This window comes from Natator depressus, chromosome 23 (genome assembly GCF_965152275.1).
Source record: "Natator depressus isolate rNatDep1 chromosome 23, rNatDep2.hap1, whole genome shotgun sequence".
NCBI classification, from domain to species: Eukaryota; Metazoa; Chordata; order Testudines; family Cheloniidae; genus Natator; species Natator depressus.
Genome location: NC_134256.1, coordinates 20,928,136 through 20,940,541, shown reverse-complemented (window position 1 = coordinate 20,940,541; position 12,406 = coordinate 20,928,136). Strand labels below are relative to the sequence as shown.

Sequence of the window (12,406 nt, the reverse complement as noted above, 5' to 3'; positions counted from 1 at the left end):
AAATGCTCAGAGCTGGTGCCAGCTGCCACTTGGGGGGGTCCAGCCTTGCTAAGCCATTGCCCATGATGCTGGGTGGGGTGGGGGGGTACCAGGTGGTCACTGCAGGAGAAATCCCTGTGCCCCTGTCCCCACCCTTCTGTCTTCTCCAATAAGACAGGTCCTTTTCTGGGGGGGGAGTGGGGGGCAGGCTCTGCCCCCCCAAGAACAGACACCAGGAGGCATGGTCACTGCTCTGGCTTTATTGAGTTGTATGTTTCCTGCGGGCCCAGCTCAGCCCTCGGAGAATTGGCGGTAGAGCGCCTCCTGGTGGGCGTCGGTGAAGCGGGGCACAAAGTGAACTCGCAGGATCTGGGCAAAGCCCTCGCTCAGCGACGGCTCCACAAACTTACTCCTGGGGGGCAGAGAGAGGCAGGGGGTTAACAGGCAGATTTCCCCCCCCCCCCCCCCCAGCAGGACCCTCCCACCCCCACACTCACTTGTAGCTGTTTAGCACAATGTCCGTGACAGAGACGTGACCCGTGGCCGTCAGATCCCGGAACTGGAACCAGAAATGAGCTGTCACGGGGGGCAGGGACCGGCTGGCTGAGGGGAAAGGGAAGAGGGCCCGGCCCCTCCCGGGGGCGCCAGCTCCTACCCAGCCCCAGGGCGGGGAAGGGGCCCCAGGGGCGCAGCTCACCCGGTTGTTGTGCTTGGCCTGCTCCAGGGTGGCAGTGAAGAGGAAGCAGCGGCAGGGGACCCCGGCGTCCTGGGCGCATTCAATGTACCTGAAAGGGAGGCAGAAGAGATGGGGGAGGGGAAGACAGTAGTCCCCCCCCCCCCCCCCAGTGGGGCCCCCTACCTGCGGCGCGACTCGGGGTCTGGGTTGGTGTTGTCCACAGCTGCGCTCTTCCCCTCGCGCAGTGCCACCGCCACCACCGCCACACACTTCTGCCAGGAGCCCAGCGTGTCCTGGGGGGGAGGGGAGGTTAATGGGGGGGAGCCCAGCCCCTGCCAGCAGGGAGGGGTGCAGCCCCCCAGCCCCCCTTACCCGGTTGGCGTAGGCGTAGCCCGCCGGCACCAGCTGGCTCTTCAGGAAGGTTGACTTGCCTGCTGCGGGGGCAGGGAGAGAAGAGGGAGGGAGTCAGTGCTGGGGGGCAGGGAGGGGGGGTGGGGGGCACATGGGGGGCATCTGACTCACCTGCAGGGAAGCCCACGGCCACCACCAGCTCCGGCGTGGGGGACACCAGGGGAGCATCAGGGGGGTCGTAGAGGCGCCCCTGTGGGTCCAGCTCCCGCTGCAGGGAGAGATTGGGGTGGGGGTCAGACAGACCCAGCAGGGGGGGGAGGGGAGCCCCCGGGAGGGCACCTGGGGTGTGATCAGGGCCCGGAGGGGCAGCCGGGGGGGGAGGGCACTCACCGGGTCAAAGGGGGGCAGCTGGTAGGGGGCGGGCGCCCAGCCCAGGAAAAACTCCTCAGGTGTGTAGAACGGCAACCCGGCGTTCAGGGCAAACTGGGGGGACAAGAGAGAGACAGTCAGGGGGACAGTGGGGGGTTGGGAGAGCAGTGGTGAGGTGGGGAGTGTGGGGGATGAGGTTGTGGCAGAGAGCAATAGGGTGTCGCGGGGGGCCAGCAGGGGATGGGAGGAGCAGAGGGGGTTGGGAGTGTGGCAGGGAGCTGGGGGGCCAGCAGTGGGTGGGGGGAGCTGGGGTGATGGGGGGCTGGCAGGGATGGGAGGAGCAGAGGGGGTTGGGAGTGTGGCAGAGAGCTGGGGGGCCAGCAGTGTGTGTGGGGAGGCTGGCAGGGATGGGAGGAGCAGTGGGGGTTTGGAGTGTGGCAGAGAGCTGGGGGGCCAGCAGGGGGTGGGGGGAGCAGTGGGGGATGGGAGTGTGGCAGGGAGCTGGGGGGCCGGCAGTGGGTGTGGGGAGGCTGGCAGGGAGCTGGGGGGCCAGCAGGAGGTGGGGGGAGCAGTGGGGGATGGGAGTGTGGCAGAGAGCTGGGGGGCCAGCAGGGGGTACCAGGCGGTCGCTGCAGGAGAAATCCTTCTTCTTGTGCCCAGGAGCCCAATTGGGGGGACGCCCGGCCGCGTCTGAAAGAGAACGTGGGGGGGGGGTAGAGGGGAGATCAGCTCTGCTGCCCCATGCAGCCCCCCACGGCCAAGACCCAGGGCTGACAGTGGAAAACCCCCCGCCGCTGCCCCCAGACCACCCCCAGGTGGAGAGAGGGGAGTGTGACGAAGCAGAAGCAGGGGATTGTCTTCATGTTGTGCAGGAACACGGTGCGTGCCTCAGTTTCCCTGTGCGCTGGGTGTGGAATGGGGCAGCCGAGGAGGGTTGTTGCTGCAGGGGGCCAGGTGTGACCTCGCCCAGCAGCCAGGACCCCGACGACGGCCTGAGATGGGGGACCCAGCGACTGGTGCCCGGGAGGCCCCCCCGCAGCTCGTAAGCAGCTGGGCTGGACCCGAGGACAAAGGGGGGAGGGGGGCCTGGGGGGCAGGTGATGTAGGGAGGTCCGTGGGGAGGGCATACGGGGCCTGGCTGGAGGGGGGGCTGTGGGGGAGGGGATAGAGGGGCCCATGCAGATTCAGGCGCTGCAGGCTCAGCGGTGCGGCCCCAGGAGGCAGCGGGGCCCAGGCCTGGACCCCCAAGAGACAGTGCCTGCCCCCCAACAAAGTGCTGCCCCGCAGACCCTCACTCACCTCCCACGTAGAGACTGCGCGGCAGGGTCACAGACACGGCGCCGTTTGCCTGGGGGGGGGGGTCAGACATGTGGGGCGAAAGGGGGGGCTGGCCAAGGCCCCACCCCCTGCCCACCAACAGTAATTGCAGGTCCTTGCACCCACAGCCGCGCCCACCTGAGACTCGGGCCGGGCGGCGTCCGCACCCACGGGGGCCCAGGGTGCTCGCCAGGTTCCCCCCATGCCCGCCCGGCAGGGCTGCCCACCGTCTGATCCCCAAAACCCGAACACCCTGGCCCCACCCCCTTCCCAGAGACCACGCCCCTGCTCGCCTCCCCCACCCTCACTCACTTTCCCCAGGCTGGGGCTGGGGGTTAGGGGGCAGGAGGGGGTGCGGGGGTCAGGGCCTTAAGGGGCAGGGCGATGGTGCTTACCTTGGGCGGCTCCCGAAAGCGACCGGCACACCCCGCTCTGGCAACAGCTCCTAGGCAGGGGGCTGCAGGCACCACCCCGCAGCTCCCATTGGCCGCGGTTCCCGGCCAATGGGAGCCGTGGAGTCGGCACTTGGGGAGGGGGCACCAGGGGCCATGGGCCCGTTCCAGCCGCATCCGGGAGCATTAGCTCTGCTGTGCTGCGAGGGGCCCCCGGGCCCTTTTAAATTGCCCGGGCCCCTGGGCAATTACCCCCTTTGCCCATCCCCATCGGCGGGCCTGCCCCTCCCCCATTGCTCCCACTGACCCCCCACACTCCCCCATACCTTCTCACACAGATACTCCCACATGCCCAGCAGGGGTTTACGGTAGATCCCGGTTCCAGTCGCCACGAACACCTGGGGGGGCAGAATGGGGCGGGGGGGGTCATGTCCTGGGACAGGCATGGACACCCCCCCCACCACTCCCCCATCCCAACTCTGGGGGACACCTCCTGAGATGGGAATGGAGCCCCCACCTGTCACCCTTCCCCATGGGGGGGGTCCACTCAGGGCATGGGAAGGGGCAGGTGGGGGAGGTCCCCAGCCCTGTGTAGAGATTTACCCTCACCCCCAGCCCCCCTCGACACCAGGAGGGGCCCCAGGATTCGGTGCCCGCAGCCCCCCTACCTGCACGGGAACTCCCAGTCGCTCCACCACGGCCTCCGCCTTCGCCTTGAAGACCTCGGGGCGCACGCGCCCCCGGCTGATCCCCAGCTGGTTGGTGAAGACCACGATCTGGGGGGGTGGGGGGAGAGACACGACACATGGGAGGTCAGGGGACTGGTCAGAGTGGGGGGTTCCGGGGGAAGGGGGGTGAACAAACCTTGTACCCCTCATTCTGCAGCTGCTTCAGCTTCCGGGGAACCTCGGGGTACAAAATCCTGGGGAGACACACAGGGGTTACCCCAAAACACCCCCAATTCCCCAGCTGCACCCCCCATGCCTTCCCCCAGCCCTGTTGGTGCCCCTCACTCCCGACCCACAGCCCCTGCTTGCCCAGCCCTGGGAACCCCCCAGCCCTGCCGGTGCCCCTCACTCCCGACCCGCAGCCCCCTGCTCGCCCGGCCCTGGGACCCCCCCAGCCCTGTTGGTGCCCCTCACTCCCGACCCGCAGCCCCCTGCTAGCCCAGCCCTGGGACCCCCCCCCGCCCTGCCGGTGCCCCTCACTGCCGACCCGCAGCCCCTGCGCTCACCTCCAGTCATCGGGGCTGGTGGGAAAAACCTTCCCAGACTTCGTCGTGATGACGGTTCCATCCAAGTCAAACCCAGCGACCTGCAGAGACAGCGAGGCGCCCCGCCCCGCCCCGCCCCCCCCGTCAGAGCAATGGACCCATCCGTCCCCCCATCATGGCAATGGACCCACCTGCCACCTCCCCATTACAGCAATGGATCCATTTGCGCGCCCCCCCACATCAGAGCAATGGACCCTCCCAATGCCTTGCCACCACCACCAACAGACCCATTTGCTAACCCCCCGTTACAGCATGGACCCATCCACCCCCCCATCAGAGCAATGGACCCTCCTGCTCTGGGCCCAGCTGCCCCAGACAGTGGTGGGTAGTTCCCCAGGCTAACTCCTGCCAGCCAGGTACCTTGGCACTGGGCACCACACTCTCCTTGGTGAAGACCAGCAGCTTGCCATGCTCCTCCCAGGAGTCCCTGGGGTGGGGGTGCAGCCCTGAGGACCCCCCCTGGGGCAGGCGGGACGCCCCAGCCTTCGCCTGCTCAGCGCTGGCTGCTGTCTCCTGCAGCTGGTGCAGCTTCGCGGCCACGGCAGCGTCATCCTCCTCCTCCTCCTCGGGGCTGGGGGCCTTCGGCCTCTTGGGGGGCCGCCCCTCCTCGCCCTCGTCCGGCGGGTGGCGCTTGGGGCTGAAGAAGTCCAGCAGGCTCCGGCGGGGGGAGCAGGGGGCGGGCAGGAAGCGCAGGGTGTAGGGGTAACGCCCGTTCACCAGCCACAGCGTCTGCCCCTCCTGCAGGGTGCTGCTGTCACCTGGCTGCAGCTGCAGCTCCTCCACCGACGTAGGGTTCACGCCCCGCTGCAAAACAGGGGGGCTGAGCGCAGCAGAGGGGTCGCCCAAGAACCACCCCAGCACCCCACCCGGGGGAGGCTGCATCTCGGCGCCCAGCGAGGGGACCCCAGATCCCCAGGCCCCACCCCAGAGGGGCCGCGTCCCAGTGCCAGACAAGGAATCCCTGGAGAACCAGCCCCCTGCGCCCCACCCCAGAGGGGCCACATCTCAGCACTGGGCGAGGGGTCCCCGTATACCCGACCCCCACACAGCTTCCCCCTCACCTGGGTGACTCTCACAGCCCGGTGTTTGTAGTCAGCCAGTAACTCCACTGCAAGAAACGGGGGGGGGAAGAGATGGGTGAAGGGGAAACTGGAGCCACCCTTTGCCCCCCCCGCCCAGTGACGCAGGCAGGGCCCCATCCTGGCAAAGAGCCCCGAGTGCAGAGCCCCTGGGGGTGGCTGGTTGGGGGGCCGGGCCCCACCGGTTCCCACCTTGCGTCCGGGAGCACTTCTTATCCGCCACGCGGGTGCGGGGCCCCCTGCCCAGCACCACGGGGACCCCGTCGGGCAGGGCCAGGGGCTCGTGCTGCCCGTCCCGGCTCACCAGTGAGCACTCCATGGCGCCAGCGCCTGGGCACGGGACACGGGGGAGTCAGGGTCAGCTGCCCCCCCAGACTGCGCCCCCATCGCCCCTCCGCCAGGGCCCCAGACTGCACCCCCCATCCCCATCGCCCCCTCCCTGGACTGCGCCCCCCATCACCCCCTCCCCCAGCCCCCGGACTGCGCCCCCCGTCCCCATCGCCCCCTCCCTGGACTGCGCCCCCCATCACCCCAGACTGCGCCCCCCGTCCCCATCGCCCCCTCCCCGGACTGCGCCCCCCATCGCCCCCTCCCCCAGCCCCCAGACTGCGACCCCCGTCCCCATCACCCCTCCCCGGACTGTGCCCCCCATCACCCCCTCCCCCAGCCCCCGGACTGCGCCCCCCGTCCCCATCGCCCCCTCCCCGGACTGCGCCCCCCATCGCCCCCTCCCCCAGCCCCCAGACTGCGCCCCCCGTCCCCATCGCCCCCTCCCCGGACTGCGCCCCCCCATCGCCCCCTCCCCCAGCCCCCGGACTGCGCCCCCCCATCCCCATCGCCCCCTCCCCGGACTGCGCCCCCCATCACCCCCTCCCCCAGCCCCCCGGACTGCACCCCCCGTCCCCATCACCCCCTCCCCGGACTGCGCCCCCCGCCCCGGAAACGGCCCCCCAGCCGTCTCCCCCCCGAAGTGGCCCCTAACCGCACCCGGGAGGGGGGGGGCCCTATTTCCAGGGGAACCACGGGGGGGAGGGGTCGTAGGGATCCCCAGCCAGGGACCGTCTCAAAGACCTCGGGAACTTCCGGCAGAGCAACACTTCCGGCGGCCGCAACCGCCACTTCCGCCCGGCGCCGCGCGCGACCCCGCGCCGCGGGTTCCGGGGCATTTTGTTTCCTAGGCCGGGGAGGGGGCGGGGCTCCTCAGACGGGGGCGGAGCCTCCCCAACACCCTACGTGCCCCGCCCCCCAAAAGGGGCCCGGGCCCCCTGGAGGGTGGGAGTCCTGGGGGCAGGTTTTAGGGGTACAGGTGTGAGGGAGCAGGGGGGCGGATTGACCTGGGGCTGCTGCGGGGGAGTTTTATTGGGATTGTCGGCGTGGGGGATGGGATGTCGGGGGGGCGTCACTGGGGTGACGATACCAGAGCAGGTGACCTGAGCCCGGGGGCTGGGGCCAGGTGACAACTGCTGCCCGGGACACTGGACAAAGGCTGGAGGGGGGAGAAGGCTGGAGGGGGTTTCAGTTTGGGTCTGGCTGGGGAAGTGGAGGGAGACCCAGGGCCGGGGTCTAGACTCCCTGTCCCTCAAGATGGACCTGACTGAGGGCTCCTGTTTTCTGTGCCTACAAGCTCTGTTTTGGGCTGTGTTCCTGTCAGCTAATAAACCTTCTGTGTTACTGGCCGGCTGAGAGTCCCGGGGAATCGCAGGAAGTGGGGGGTGCAGGGCCCTGACTCTCCCACGCTCCATGACAACTGGTGTCAGCGGTGGGATGTACTGCACCCCGGGGACGGCGCTTCCTGCAGTGAGTGACTGGGGAGCAGTAAAACAAAGGGGGATTGACGAGGACCAGGCGTGCTGAAGGCTCAGAGAGGTGGTTTCGGGGGGGCGGAGAAGCTACGTTTAACCCCTGGGAGGGTGTGACCAGTGAGAAGGACTGTTGCAGGAACTGGGGTCCCCCTGGTGAGCAGTTCCAGGGGCGGAGGAGTCTGCCGCTTGACCCTGGGAGGGAGGTAGTGACCTGGAGAAGAGCTGCACAGTTGGGGTTCGTCCGGGAAACTGTGGGGAGCTGAGAGCACCCAGGCCTGCGAGTCCACAACAACTTGGGACCAGCGGGGAGATGTATAACCATCGCCTTAAGAGGGAGCTGGTCGAGCTGTGCAAGCAGAGGGGGCTGCACATTGGGAAGCTCACCAAAGCACAGCTGATTGCCCATCTGGAGGAGGAGGATCCGATCCCTGTCTCTGAGGGGAGCAGCCCAGCAACGCGGGCACCAGTGTCTGTCCTGGCTGGGAGGGGTCAGACTGATGCCAAGGATACTCCGAGGCCCCTCCAGTCTATGGCTGGGGGTGGGGGTGGGCTGGAAGGAGCCAGGCGAACCCCGGGGACACCGTGACCCCCACGACCAGCAGGGGATGCTCATGACCAAGCTCCCCAGCACTGGAGCTGAGGCGGCTGGAATGGGAGAGGGAGATAAAACCGAAAGAGCAGGAGCTGAGGTGGCATGAACTGGAGGATGGGGAGAAACAGCGGCAGCATGAACTGGAGCTGGCCAGGCTGAGGAGCAGAGAGCTCCCCGCTGTGGCGAGTGAGGGGGGACCCAGGACTGCCCGGAGCTTTGATCAGTGTATCCTGGCCCAGTGGAAGGAAGGGGAGGACATAGATGAATTCCTGATGGCCTTTGAGAACTCCTGTGAGCTGCACAGGGTTGACCCTGCCGACAGGCTCCGGTTCCTCACCCCATTACTGGACCCCAGAGCCGTGGGGCTGTCCGGCCGAATGGAAGGGGCAGAGGCAGAGGACTATGAACTGTTCAAAAAGGCCCTGCTCCGGGGCGTTTGGGCTGATGCCCGAGGTGTACTGGGAGAGGTTCCGGAGTCAGCGTAAAGCCCCTGAGGTCACTTATCTGGGACTGATCCGTCAAATGGGGGATACGCTCACAAGTGGGCAGAGGGGGCCCAGATGAAGGAGGACGTGGTTCAGCTGATGGTACTGGAGCAGCTGTATGAACAGGGCCCACCCGACCTGAGGAGGTGGTTGGGGGACAAAACGCCAGAGAACCCGCGACACGCAGGGCGGCTGGCCGACGAGCTTGTGAAGAGCCGGTCAGGGGCTGGCAGGGAGGAGTCCCAAAGGAACAGACCCGCCATGATGCAGAGAGAGTCACCCTAGGGCCCCCCAAAGGGGGAAAGTGGAGAACCCCCTCCCAAGGGGAACAACCAGCCTCAGGACCAACCACCTGGCTCGAGGGGACCAACGGGACGTGACTTGTTATTACTGTGGCCAGAGAGGCCACAGACAGACCCAGTGCCCCAGGCTCAGGGACAGACTGAGAAGACCGAACCCGCACAGGGTTAACTGGGCAGGGACCCAGCCGAAGGAGGGGCTGGCAGCCTACCCACTGCTCAGGAGGGAGGAGTGCCCCAGACCAGCTCCCCTCGGGGGCTGGCTGCTCCGGACTCAAGGTTCCCTGGGTACAGGGTGGCCGTGGGGCTGACCCTGTGGAGCAAGTGCCTTGTTCCCTGGGAGGTGGATGGGAGGAAGGTCAATGGATACTGGGACATGGGCACTGAGGTGACCCTGGCCCAGCCCGAGGTGGTGGCCCCAGATCAAATGTGCCCGATACTTACCTGACCCTGATGGGTGGGCGTGGGACCCCATTCAAGGTGCCTGTGGCAAGGGTACATCTGAAATGGGGGGGGCCAAGGGTGGCCCCAAGGACGTGGGGGTGCACCACCATTTGCCCGCTGAGGTGTTGATGGGGGGTGACCTAGAGGATTGGCCAGGCAACCCCCAGAATGCCCTAGTCATGACCCATAGCCAGAGCCAGCGAACGGCACTACACCCTGACCTCAGGGAGGGTACCTCACTGGAGGCACAGGACCCTACCCCGGCCCAGGGACAAGGCTCAGAGGGGCTGCGGCTCCAGACCCAGCCAGCGAGAGGGAGCAGGTGCTCATCCTGTCCCCAGCCGCTGAGTTCCAGGCCGAGTTGAGGAAAGACCCCTCCTTGCGGAAGCTCAGGGACCTGGCCAACCTCAGGGTGGTACAGACCATGGGGAGCGGTTGCCAGGAGAGGTTCCTGTGGGAAAAGGGGTTCCTGTACCGAGAATGGGCTCCCACAAGGGAAGAGGAGTCCTGTGGGACCAGGAGGCAGCTGGAGCTGTTGAACCAGGTGCACCACCGCCGGGTGTACCATGTGAATATGATGAAGCCATATTACGACAGGGGGAATGTGGTGTTGGCCGTGTGTGGACATTGGGAGGAGCAGGGAGATGACCCTTGAGTAGATCTATTCCCTGAGACAGCAGCTGGCTCCTACCTGGAAACAATCCCCCTCTCTGATCGGCTCACCCCTGCCCAGCAAGCTGAGGTCAGGGGGGTGCGGCATCCCTACCGACAGCTCTTTTCCAACCAGCCAGGATGCACTAATCTGATTGTCTGCCGGGTGCGGACAGGATCTCACCCAGGATGCTCCCCCTTCCGAGTCACAGGGAAAACTGCTCAGGACCTGGACAGAGAGGTCAGGGACATGCTGGCTTTGCGGGTGATCCAGCCCTGGGGCCTCGCCGGTGGGGTGCTGGTCCCCAAAACAGACAGGTCGATTCGGTTCTGTGTGGACTATCGGAAGCTCAATGCCATCACTGTGTCTGATGCCTACCCCATGCCCAGGCCTGACAAGCTCCCAGACAAGCTGGGGGAGCTCGCTACCTTACCACCGTGGATCTTACAAAGGGCTGCTGGCAAGTGCCGCTGGATGCAGATGCCCGGCTGAAATCGGCCTTTATCACCCCTCTGGGGCTCTATGAGTTCCTGGCCCTGCCTTTCGGCCTCAAGGGGGCGCCGGCCACCTTCCAGCGCCTGGTGGACCAGCTCCTGAGGCGGGTGCAGGGTTTGGCCGGGGCATGTACATTGCTGACATCTGTGTCCTTAGCCAGACCCAGGAGCACCATGTGTCCCAGGTTAGACAAGTGCTGGACCGACTCCAGGGGGCTGGGCTGACCATCAAAGTGGAGAAGTGCAAGGAGGGGAAAGCGAAAGTGACCTATCTGGGCCACCGGGTGGGGAGCGGCCGCCTAAAGCTGGAACCAGCCAAGGTGGAGGGGATCAGAGACTGGCCCGCTCCCCACACCAAAACCAGGTCCAAGCTGTGACAAAGTGGGACTGTTGTTAATGGTTCCTCTGAATAGTGTGGGGGTGCCTCAATTTCCCCTATGCAGTTCTTAAGTCTCTAGGGGGTGGGGTAAGGGTGTATGATCATTGCAGAGCCCTAGAGGGCAGGTGTGTGCAGGGGTCTGGACACAGAGAAGGGCCGACACCCTGTTTCCTGGCAACTGATGGCCTGGGCCCTTCCCCCCTGTAAGGTGAGAGCTAAAGGGCCTGAGAACAAAGGAATCCGGTGACCTCCTGACCAGGGAAAGGGACAAAGCCCAGAGGAGGGGGTTAGGGGGCTGGAGGGAGTTTCAGTTTGGGGCTGGCTGGGACATGGAATGAAGTGCAGACGTGGTTCTCTGGCTCACTGCCCCCCAAAATGGACCCAGCTGAGGGGTCCTGGTCTCTGCACCTACAAGCTCTGTGTTAGACCATGTCCCTGTCGTCTAATAAACCATCTGTTTTACTGGCTGGCTGAGAGTCACATCTGACTGCGGAGTCGGGGGGCAGGACCCTCTGGCTTCCCCAGGAGCCCCGCCTGAGCGGACTCGCTGTGGGAAGCGCACAGAGGGGCAGAGGATGCTGAATGCTCCGAGGTCAGACCCAGGAAGGTGGAGCCGGGGGAGCTGTGTGCCCTGCAGACAGGCTGCTCCCAGAAAGGAGACTCCCCAGAGTCCTGCCTGGCTTCATGGGCAGCAGTTCCAGAGCATCGCCCAGGGACTCCGTGAGACAAGCTTTTATTGGGATGGCGGGGTGTTGTTATGAAGGGTGGGGGAGTCAGGGTCCTGTCCTCAGGGTCCTTTCACCTGACTCCTTTGTTCTCCAACCCTTTAGTTCTCACCTCGCAGGGGGGAAGGGCCCAGGCCATCAGTGGCCAGGAAACAGGGTGTCGGCCATTCTCTGTGTCCAGACCCCTGCACACACCTGCCCTCTAGGACTCTGCAATGATCATACACCCTTACCCCACCCCCTAGAGACTTAAGAACTGCCTAGGGGAAACTGAGGCACCCCCACACTATTCAGAGGAACCATTAAGAACAGTCCCACTTCGTCACATCTCTCCCCCCTTCGAGATCGAACTGAGCGGGGTCACTTTAGTGGGGCGACCTGGGGAAGTTCGAAGTTACCAACGTTCCCATGGATGCCCCAGCATCTCTCCCATTCCTTGGTAGGAGTTACACCAGGCCCTTCCAGTTTCACGCCCTCCCTTAGGTCGGAGGTGGTCGATAGCACTCACAGGCCACATGTGGGAAGGTTTATGTGGCCTGTGCCCTTTGGCCACCCCAAAACCCCAGGGGGTCAAACTGGGATTGGGTCTTCTCCCCAACAAGCTGGCCAAACACAGCCACTTGGTTATAGGACTGTTTAACTTTCTTAACAGCTTTCACTTCGTCTGAGACCTTCTCAAAGCTCTCCACACTGGATCTTTCAACAGGAAAGTCAGTGGATCCATTCACAACAGAAAATTTCTGGCTGTTAGGAACTGTAACTTTCTTGATTAAATCACTTTCATACCCTTCAGTTGCAGTAAACTGCTTGCAAAGACTCCCTGAGGATTCCTTTCCCTAGGGCTTTTCTATGCAACAATTCACCCCTCCCAGAAATTCTGCTCTTACCCTCTTCACCGAGGGCTTGCTCTAGAGGAACACTTTCCTGAGCAACAACAGACTCTTTCTGGGTCTCCCTTACATCCAGAATTACCTCTGGCCCATCCGGCGGATTCCTCCACAATCCCCTTTCAGGCAAACTGACAGACTTCCTAGATAAAAGGCTAGAAGTCTTCTCCTTCCCTTTGCCACACACAAGTTCAGGAATCTTTTCCTTCTT

At 65.1% G+C, this 12,406-nt stretch overlaps 1 protein-coding gene across 1 annotated transcript; it reads right to left on the bottom strand.

Moving 5' to 3' along the window:
* Positions 1-230: 230 nt before the first annotated feature.
* PNKP (polynucleotide kinase 3'-phosphatase) lies at positions 231-5,782 on the bottom strand. The gene is made up of 16 exons (XM_074936977.1): positions 5,629-5,782; positions 5,419-5,465; positions 4,718-5,161; positions 4,319-4,398; positions 3,949-4,006; positions 3,753-3,860; positions 3,411-3,482; positions 2,675-2,723; positions 1,995-2,065; positions 1,397-1,489; positions 1,178-1,274; positions 1,028-1,089; positions 839-948; positions 677-764; positions 477-538; positions 231-391 (listed from the first exon to the last, which is right to left on the bottom strand). Exons 1-16 carry the CDS (start codon positions 5,753-5,755, stop codon positions 271-273), a joined length of 1,689 nt encoding a protein of 562 aa, XP_074793078.1. The 5' UTR covers positions 5,756-5,782; the 3' UTR covers positions 231-270.
* Positions 5,783-12,406: the final 6,624 nt, after the last annotated feature.

Coding starts and splice junctions, on each gene's coding strand:
- PNKP (XM_074936977.1), bottom strand. CDS start 5,755: ATGGAGTGCTCACTGGTGAGCCGGGACGGGCAGCACGAGCCCCTGGCC. Junction 2,724..3,410: donor GGGAGTATCTGTGTGAGAAG/GTATGGGGGAGT, acceptor CCCCCCCCCCAG/GCAAACGGCGCCGTGTCTGT. Junction 1,275..1,396: donor AGCTGCCCCCCTTTGACCCG/GTGAGTGCCCTC, acceptor CTCTCCCTGCAG/CGGGAGCTGGACCCACAGGG.